Raw genomic sequence first — 9,991 nt, 5'->3', positions numbered from 1 at the left:
CCTCCCTCTCAGCTCCCCGCGCATCCCTCCGTGCCTGCCTATCCTTCCCTCCGCGTCCTTCGCGCCTCCCTCCGTACTCGCTTATCCCTCGCTCCCACCCCTCCGCGCACCCTTCCCTCTCTCTGCCCTCCGCGCATCCCTCCGTGCCCGCGCATCCCTCCCTCTCTCTGCCCTCCGCGCATCCCTCCGTGCCCGCGCATCCCTCCCTCCCTCCGCGCATCCCTCTCTCTCTCTCCCGCCCTCCCTCTGCCCACCGCGCATCCCTCCGGACCCACCTATCCGTCGCTCCCTCCCCCCCGCGCGTCCCTCCGTGCCCGCTTATCCCTCCCGCTCCCCGCGCATCCCTCCCTCTCCCTCCGCGCTCCCCTCCCGCTCCCCGCGCTCCCCTCGCCCCCGGGCTCCCCGATGGCCGGTGTGGGCGGCGGCCCCGGCTCGTTCGGGCGCTGCACGCACGCGGTGGTGCGGGCGCTGCCCGAGTCGCTGTGCCGGCAGGCGCTGCGCAGCTCCGCGGGCGCCGAGGTGGAGCTGGCCCGGGCCGAGCGCGAGCACCAGCTCTACGTGGGCGTCCTGCGGGGCAAGCTGGGGCTGCAGGTGCTGGAGCTGCCGGCCGACGAGAGCCTCCCGGACTGCGCCTTCGTCGAGGACGCGGCGGTGGTCTGCGAGGAGACGGCGCTGCTCACCCGGCCCGGCGCGCCCAGCCGCAGGAAGGAGGTGCGGGGCGGGCGGGGGGCGGCGGGACCCGCGGCGGGCAGCGGCTCCTGCCCCGCAGACACCCCCCGAGGGCATCAGGTCCCGCCCCAAGGGGCAGCAGCTCCTGCCCCGTTAACCCCCCACAACCCCCAGGGGCAGCAGCTCTTGCCCCAGTGACACCCCCCCACCCCCCAAGAGCATCAGGTCCCGCCCCAAGGGGCAGCAGCTCCTGCCCCCCTTAACTACCACCCCCCCCCCCCCCAATCTCCCCGGGGCAGCAGCCTCTCACCCAGTGAGCCCTCCTTGGGGGCAGCAGCTCCTGCCCCGGTTAACCCCTCCCAACCCCCAGGAGCATCAACTCCTGCCCCAGTGACACCCCACCCCCCCAGGAGCATCAGCTCCTGCCCCAGTGACAACACCTCCCCCCCCCCCAGGAGCATCAGGTCCCGCCCCAGTGACCACCCCAGGACCACCAGCTCTTGCCCCAGTGAGCTCTCCCGGGGAGCAGCAGGTCCTGCCCCAGTGATCCCCTCAGAGGCATCAGCTCCTGCCCTGGAGACCACCCCAGGGGTGCCATCTCTTGCCCCAGTGAGCCCCCCCCCCCCCGACAGGGGCATCAGCTTCTGGTCCGATGACCCCCCTGGCGGCATCAGGTCTCACCCTGGGGGGGCAGTGGCTCTTGCCCCAGCCAGTCCCCCTAACGGGGCATCAGCTCCTGCCCCAGGGTATCATCTCGTGCTCTGGCTCCTGCCCCACGGGGCATTGTCTCTTGCTGCAGCGAGACACCCCCCTACCAAGGGGCAGTGAACCCCCTGGGAGGCATCATCCCTTGCCCCAGCGAGGTGGCATTGGCTCCTGCCCCTGGGGCATCGGCTCTTGCACTGCTGAGCCTCCCCGAGGGTGATCGTCTCTTGCCCCAGGGGCATCGTCTCTTGCCCTGGTGAGCTTCCCGGGGCGCTGGCTCCTGTCCTGCCTCCCGTCTGCACTGGGGGTTTGTTGGAAAGTGGTCGTCTTCTGCTCTTGGAGACACGTGGACGGTGTAAGCTCTGACTCGTGCTTCCTGGGGTGTGTGGGCTCCCTGCAAATTTGCCCCTCTCGGTCCTGGATCACTGGTGGGTTGTGCAGGTGTGTGTCCATGCTTTGGCACAGCTCAGTCCCAACCCTGCTTCCATTCCATGTTCAGCCTGACTTCCTTTCCAGGCAGTGCATTACAGCCATCTGCGGTGATCGCACATGCTGGCCTGGCGTTTCTTTTCATGTGGTTGCTGATAGCCTGGATGCCCTTAAACCTGATGTCACCTTTGCTGTGCAGTCATTGCAGGCTCCGGGCTGGAGGGGTGTGGATGTACAGGCTGTCTTCTTGGAGAGAGATGTGAAGGACGTGCCACCGTAGGAGCCTTATTTTAGATATGCTTTAGGACTTAGTACTTTAGGATTCCTTTAACATGCTCAACTCATTCATAAACTCACTCATCACTGAAGTACCACCTAGTTATCTCCTCCATGAATGGTAAATTAAACAAACCTTACTGTGACTGAAGCTGTAAAACTACTACACTGGCAACCTGCCTTCCTGTAAGCGCGTCTTAACACAACCCTCTCTTCCAGTTCCCATCTTCTCTGGGGTACCATCTGCCAGCACTTACTGGTGTGCCTGTGGGACAGGACTGGGCTGGAGTGTGCGTGTAGTGGTTCTTGGTCATTGAGGGCAATGGATGAGTGTCTCTGCTTGGTATTTTTGATATAGTGCCCTTCTTTTGACAGTAATGAAGTTTACTTGAGTTTTATCCAACAGTGTAACGGTCTGAGATCATAGAATCATGGAATGGGTTGGGTTGGAAGGGACCTCAAAGCCCATCCAGTCCCACCTCCTGCCATGGGCAGGGACACCTCCCACTGGATCAGGGGCTCCAAGCCCCATCCAACCTGGCCTGGAACCCCTCCAGGGATGGGGCAGCCACCACTGCTCTGGGCAACCTGGGCCAGGGCCTCCCCACCCTCACAGCAAAACATTTCTCCCCAAGATCTCATCTCAATCTCCCTTCTTTCAGCTGAAAACAATTCCCCTTTGTCCTATCCCTGCACTCCCTGATCCAGAGCCCCTCCCCAGCTTTCCTGGAGCCCCTTTCAGCACTGGAAGCTGCTCTAAGGTCTCCTTGGAGCCTTCTCATCTCCAGGTTGAACAACCCCAACTCTCTCAGCCTGTGCTCACAGGGGAGGTGCTCCAGCCCTCGGATCACCTCCATGGGCTCTTCTGGACAAGTACAGATCTGGATACCGCATGGATCTTGTATGCACACGCTTCTTCGTGCGTACCCACGTGTGTTCACTCCGTAAAGCACATCTGAACGCTCGTGAAGGTGACAGCAGCAGTGAAGGGTGTGTGCCACACGCGGCTCTCGGAAGCAGCTGTTTCCCAGCCAGAGCCCACGCAAGTCTTCACTGGTCCTTCCCATGACTCGCTGGTTTGTAGCGATGCGATTCCCGTTGCCCTTCGCTCTATTCCTCCTTTAGGAGAAACGACTCAGTTATTTTGCTCTGTGCAAATTCAATAACAAAGATATTTCTCCTAAAGGGGAGACTGTGTAAATTCACAGGTGTGCGTGGGAATCGGCTCTGCCTCAAAGTGGTTTTATTTTCCATTTTGAGGTCTCGGATTGTGCCAGTGCACAGGGAATTAAAGAGACGCGATACGGCAGCAGAGCTGAAGGCAAGAGTGGCTGTAACTGTTTGCTGCACCCTCTGAGGTGCCATAAGGGAATTAAAAAGCATGGAATGAGGAAGCAAGGTGTGCTTCTTACTCTCCGCAAAGCAGCGGGTTAATTCCTCTGCCTCCTCCCTTCAGCATCTTCAGTCGTTCTGGCTCAGCAAAGGTGGTGGACAGAGACACGTAACTGAGGTTTCGATGTGATGAGGAGGGTTGGTAACGCGTGAGGCAGAGAGAAGGGCTTTGCTGGACCCTTCTGCAAAACAGGGTTGGATGTGAGTACCCTTCGCCCTTCCTTGGGGTTAAACCCAGCAAATTATGCACCAGATATTAATTATATCCTGCCTGCTGTAAGTACCAGCCAGGTAAAACAAAGCTTTTTAATAAGAAACCATAAGATGTCGGATTTACTTTCGTCATCCTAAATAGATGACATTGTTTTAAACCATAATTAGGTATCATTTCGCAGCATCCACAACAATTAAAAAGAATTGTGCTGCAGGGGATGCACATGGTAATGATTTATCATTTATTTACACAGTTTATTGTCAGTTTGAGAATAATAAGAATCTATTGTTGATATTATGGAGTTGTTTTGCTTGGCTGACCCTGCAACCAGGTTTCTTCTTGATTAGCGCTCCCTATTTTGCATGAAGTAGCAGCTCAGAAGTGGTCGAAAGTAAAGCCCGAACGTAGTGGATTGTTACTAGAAGCAGCAGAACAGATTTACTTCATGACTTCTCCAGGCAAAGTCGTGAATCAAGAGGCGAGAAGAAGCTTTGAAGCATAATTTGAGCCTTATTAGTTTTCTTGAATGATGGAGCAATCCCTCCCGAGTTTGCTGTGGAATAAAAACCCAAAGAATAATTGAACATACACCCTCTTAAGGCTATAACAATACACGGTGCTGCGGTGCAAGTGCTTGTCTGAATGTGTAAGTCTCAATTATTTACAACTATTCTTTCTCCTGGGAACATCATCACAGCAGTGCTTTGCGGAGGGCGGGAGAAGATGCTCGTTCTGCCGGCTGCTTGTTCTGCTGCCAGCAGTGGCCCAGGTGGCCAAGAAGGCCAACAGCATCCTGGCTTGGATCAGCCGTGGTGTGGCTGGTAGGGGTAGGGAAGGAATCATCGCCTGGACTCGGCGCTGGTGAGGCTGCAGCTCAAATCCTGGGTCCAGCTTTGAGCCCCTCCGTGCGAGAAGGACGTTGAGGGGCTGGAGCGCGTCCAGAGGAGGAGAATGGAGCTGGGGAAGGGGCTGGAGAACAGGGGTTATGAGCGGCTGAGGGACCTGGGGCTGCACAGCCTGGAGAAGAGGAGGCTGAGGAGAGACATCATTGCTCTCTGCAGCTCCTGAAAGGAGATTGTGGTGAGGTGGGTGCAGGGCTCTTCTCACAAGTGACCAGGGATAGGATGAGAGAGAATGGCCTCAGGTTGCGTCAGGGAGGTTTGAATTGAATATTAAGAAAAATGTCTTTACTGAAAGAGTGGTGAAGCATTGGAAGAGGATGCCTAGGGAAGTGTTAAGAGTCCCCATGCTTGGCGGGGTTCGAAAATCATGTAGGCGTGGTGCTTTGGGACATGGTTTAGTTGGCACTGTGTTGTTGTGTTGGTGGTTGGACCTGATGAGCTTAGAGGTCTTTTCCAACCTTAATGATTCTACGATGCCTGACTGATCCTGGTCCCCCTCCCCTCTGAATCTGTGAAGTTGTCATGCTTGGAGGTTTTCAAGCCCTGGCTGGATGTTCCTCCTGTGCAACCTAGGCTGTTCTCACAGCTCGTCTTGCCTTGAGCAGGATATTGGCCTAGAAACCTCCTGAGATCCCTTCCAACCTGAATTATTGTGTGAGCATGAAAGCTGTTGTATGTTAGGATACGTGGAGTCAGTTGAACTGCTGTGAAATCTTTACTGTCAAGACAGTGGACAGTCATTACGTCTGGTTGGCTTCTTGTCTGATGGATCTGCTAGAAAAGCAGAAGGGCAAAGCCCTGCGAGACCGGGTTCTTCACGCTGCCTCTGAAAGGTGGTGCTCCCATCTCCGAACTGAGGCTGTTGTAGTGCCTTGTCACTCATATGGGTGACGGAGAGGGAAAGAGGGCAGATGCAGTGCGTGGACGGCACTTGGTGCAGTCTCTTATCCTTTTTGTGTAAGTGCAAACCCATGAATATTTTAGCAGTGCGGTTGGCGTACGCTTGGCTTAACCCAGTTAAGGTATAGCCCAACTCCTGAGCATCCACTCCTGACTAGAGCGTCCCCATAAGGCCAGGGCTCGGCCAAGCATGTCTTGCTGAGCTCTTCACTGTTTAATGGACTTCTGTACAGCACAGGCAGAGCATCGGAAGAAGGGATGAGGGAAACAGGGCTGTAGAGTAGCATTTCTGCAAAGAGCTAAGAGAGGGAGAGCTTGTGTGCAGGAAGCACGCTGGGAGGGGGGTGGTAGGTCAAGTGTACTTAATCACTGATCATTCTGGTGAAAGCTGAAGGGCACAGAGCGCTGCCGAGGTGCGAGGATGGGGAATTCATGGATGCCTCATTCCTGAAGGTGTTCAAGGCCAGGTTGGATAAGAAGAGAAGGCTGCGGGGGAGACCTTAGAGCAGCTTCCAGTACCTGAAGGGGCTACAGGGAAGCTGGGGAGGAGCATGGAGTGATAGAATGAGGGGGAGCGGCTTTGAATGGGAAGGGGGAAGATTTAGTATAGATATTAGGAAGAAATTGTTCACGATGAAGATAGGGAGGCTCTGGCACAAGGGTGCCCAGGGTAGTTGTGGCTGCTCCATCCCTGGAGGTGTTCAGGACCAGGTTGGATGGTGCTTGGAGCAACCTGACCCAGTGGGAAATGTCCCTGCCCAATGCAGGGTGGGCATTGGGTGGGCTTTGAGGTCCCTTCCAACCCAAACCATTCTGTGATCCCAAAGGCAAGAGCGTGGTGGGATGTGCAGCTGGAGCAGTGCTCTTTCAGGTGTGTCGTGCCTCCTGAGCAAGCGTCTGCCTGATGTGTGAACTGAGCCGTGCTGCCTCCATCTGAAAACCCATAATGTAATATTTAAACCCTGATGCAGCGTGTTCTCTCGCTGACTAGACTCCTCATTAAAAAGGCTCGTCATCAGTTACTCCAACACTGTATGCAGCAGGCACATTTCTGCAGTCGTTTGTAACAGCATTGATAGAGCCTTCAGGCTTTTATGGATACTATTGCTTACCCCTCCAGCACCACTGGATCTTTGCTGGAACAAAACAAAGCAAAATAAAATCTGGGATTATGTCTGTTCTTACTCCAAGTTATTGTAGTGAGAAAAAAGGAATTGCATTAAACTTGGTTGTGTTCAGCCAGGGCTGGGAAAGAGCCCAGTATTTTCTTAGCAAAGTAGAAAAACTAGTCGTGCGTTTAATGATTTGTTTGGAAGAGTCGGACTTATTTCAAGGCGCTATGTTTCTGTGTTATCAATTTCTGAATTTCTTTTAAAATTCATGGTTTCTGGGGAGTTTGGGGCTTGGCAGGAAGGCTTTTGGCTTTTGAAGTAAGCCAGGGGCAGATCACTAATGTGGATAAGCTGGTGTTTTGTTTAGCTGTTTGCAGTCACCAGTGCTCTCCATGTTCAAGCTGAGTAACTCTAATGGAAATGTTGTGACCGCTGATCAGATCGGCAGTTCCAGCACCTTTTGTTCCAGCATTACGTTCTCGGTTGTTTATTCCTCCAGTATAAACTCTTCACGTCACCTTCTGAACACAACAGGGTGAGTTGCTGAGAAGAGCCCTCATCAGCACGTTGATTTTACTGCCTAAGTTCTCTTATGTGCTTGGGATAGCACAAAAACAGCATTTGCACCATTTCTGTGCTTATGCAGACAGATGGAAACCCAAAAGCTCAGCAAAATGCACCCACAGTGACCTGGCTTCTTCTCAGCTTCTCAGGGAAGGTAGAGGAGCTGGAGCAGGGAAAGCTTCAGGAGCTGCTGCAGGAAAGATCACTGTGGTTCCCTCTTTGGTTATCGAGAGGAAAATTTCACTCGATTGTGGTTCCCCAAGACCCGCTGGGGATGACTTGTGGGGCTGCGTTCCTGTGGTGTCAGAGGATAGACAGTCCTTCGGCGGTGAGGAACAGGAGACGAGCAGCAAAGGAGTATGTTTGTCAAATCCCATCCTCTCAACAAGTGTTGGACAAGCCTTCTAATTGCCTCTTGAGCACCTCTTGGTACCCCTCTTGGTACTGCTTCCCCCCTCTGTTTGCTGGGCGGCAGGGCTTTGTCCATAGCAGTGTTCCAGCTGTGCTGGGCACGGTAACCTGCTCCTTGGCGTTGAGCCCTCTCACCTGCTTGTCTGCCATCCCCTTCTCACCCTGTACGGCTTCTGCTGGGCTGCTCAGCCCTACGGGAACCAATAGCTCACTGCTCGCAGGAATGATTCTCAGCCCAGTTGGTGGAGGCTTCCGAGAAAGGCAAAAAAGAGTACAATACTAAGTTTATGTGTCTATTGCATAGACTCAACGCTGCTGCTCAACGCAAGACACTTCCTCCACTCCCTCTGTAGACCTGGCCAGTTCGGTAGGGTAATGGTGAGGAATAGAAACGCTAGGCTCGAGGGAAACGGATTCAAGGCTCTGCTAGCTCCTAGCTTAATTAGGTTATGGGAGTTTTATTTTACAGCCCGTGCTAGTACAAAAGAACCTGTATTTGCTGACTAATCGCTTAAACCAGCATCTCTCTGCAGAACTGGCAAAGACCTGTCTCGTTTCCATGGAGGATTAGCACTTGCTGATCACTGGAGAGGCAAGAGATTAAACGTTTTATTATGAGTTTCAATAATTCATAGTTCTTTGTCATAATAAACGGTGGAGGACTTGTACGTTTGCACTGACCCCTTGTTGTGCTTTACCCTTGATGTTTCAGACTAACTTCGGTGTTCTGCCTAGAGGGCTGAAGACAGAAAGCACAGGGTTCACCACAGTGTCATTGTGTAGCGCTGAAAACAGTAGATGAGTCGAGATGGGCAAAAGCTTTACATGAAGGTTGACAAAATTAGGAACTGGGTACCTTTCTGCCCTGTTAGCAGATTGATTTTCCTTGGATGCTTTTCCCATTCTACACCTGTAGCCTCTCCTTTTCACCATCTCCTCAGTCTCACCTCAACATTAGAGAGAAGGTGTGCAACGTATTGTCAGTGTGTTATTCTCAGTCATACTGAAAACAATTTGAGAAGTATTAGGTAATATTTGTAGCTGAGTTTTAATGTGGGTTTGGGTTATTTTTGCAGAGCATATCTAGCAAGTTTGTGTCCCTTGGAGGCTTTCTCCAGAAGCAAACATGTGATGCCCATCATGGGGTACAGAAGGCAAGGGAGTAACTTCTGTCAGCGCCTCCATCAGTGTTTAATGTATTTCATTAGCTTTCATTTTCAGTGTTTTGATATTAGCATATAAATTAACTGAAAAGCACCCAGTGGAGGAGAAAAGCTTCTTAAACAGTCCTTAAGTTTGTTCTTAAACCATATTGAAAACGTTGAAAAACAATCCTTTGCACAGTATTGTGTAGACCTGTGTTGGGAGCCTAGGTAGTGGTAGCATCAGTAGACATGAAAAGGCATTTAACGGGTCCAGGGGAGGGCTATGAAGATAATCCAAGGGCTGGAGCACCTCTGCTATGAGGACAGGCTGAGAGAGTTGGGGTTGTTCAGCCTGGAGAAGGTTCCAGGGAGACCTTAGAGCAGCTTCCAGGACTGAAGGGGCTCCAGGAAAGCTGGGGAGGGACTTTTTACAAGAGCCTGGAGTGACAGGGCGAGGGGAAGTGGCTTTAAATCGGAAGGGGGAAGATATAGATTCTACAGTTTAGGTTTTAGACTTGTGAAGCTACTTCAAAAGCAGTTTAAGTTGTTTCCGTGGCTCTGCCCCTTCTTTTGCTCTGCGGTTTGAGTGCTGCCTCATGGTTTGGGTAGGTGTTCTTTGGTCTTAAAGTTCATTGCTTCTGTTCCCGTAACCCTACGTTATTAAGGCTGATGCTTTGGGCGAACTGTGTTTTCAATTTTGCTTCTGTGATCACAGCATTAATGAAAACGTTAGTAAGTAGTTCCTAGTCAGATCAGTGTAAGTGGGCTGTATTCATTGTAATTGCTTTCTATCTATAGAACTGCAAGGCAATCTTTAAGGACAGTCTAAGAGCAACTTGGGTTTTGTGCTTTTATAGCAGAGGCAATACTTCATAGAATCATAGAATCACTTGGTTGGAAAAGACCTTTGAGATCGTGAAGTCCAACCATACCTGGGATATGGGGACTCCACCACCCCCTTGGGCAGCCTCTGCCAGTGCCTGAGAACCCTTTCGGTGAAGCAGTTTTTCCTGATGTCTAATCTGAACCTGTCCTGGCACAACTCAAGGCCATTTCCTCTTGTCCTATCGCCTGTCACTTGGGAGAAGAGACCAACACCCACCTCGGTACAGCCTCTTTTCAGGCGGTTGTAGACAGTGATGAGGTCTCCCCTCAGCCTTCTCCTCTTCAGGCTGAACAACCCCAGTTCCCTCAGCCGCGTCTCATAACCCTTGTTCTCCTGCCCCTTCCCCAGCTCCGTTCCCTTCTCTGTACGCTCTCCAGCCCCTCAAA

At 52.7% G+C, this 9,991-nt stretch overlaps 1 protein-coding gene across 1 annotated transcript in view; it reads left to right on the top strand.

Annotated features, from left to right (window-relative positions):
- The first annotated feature begins 320 nt into the window (after window positions 1-320).
- DDAH1 (dimethylarginine dimethylaminohydrolase 1) overlaps window positions 321-9,991 on the top strand; it is a 62,078-nt gene continuing 52,407 nt past the window's right edge. Inside the window, exon 1 of the mRNA XM_054072450.1 lies at window positions 321-711. Coding sequence (XP_053928425.1) covers window positions 406-711 — 306 coding nt within the window. The 5' untranslated portion in view covers window positions 321-405. The remainder of the gene's footprint in view (window positions 712-9,991) is intronic.

The sequence above is a fragment of the Cuculus canorus genome, chromosome 8 (assembly GCF_017976375.1).
Source record: "Cuculus canorus isolate bCucCan1 chromosome 8, bCucCan1.pri, whole genome shotgun sequence".
In the NCBI taxonomy this organism is placed as follows: Eukaryota; Metazoa; Chordata; class Aves; order Cuculiformes; family Cuculidae; genus Cuculus; species Cuculus canorus.
This window is presented reverse-complemented; position numbering and strand designations above follow the sequence as displayed.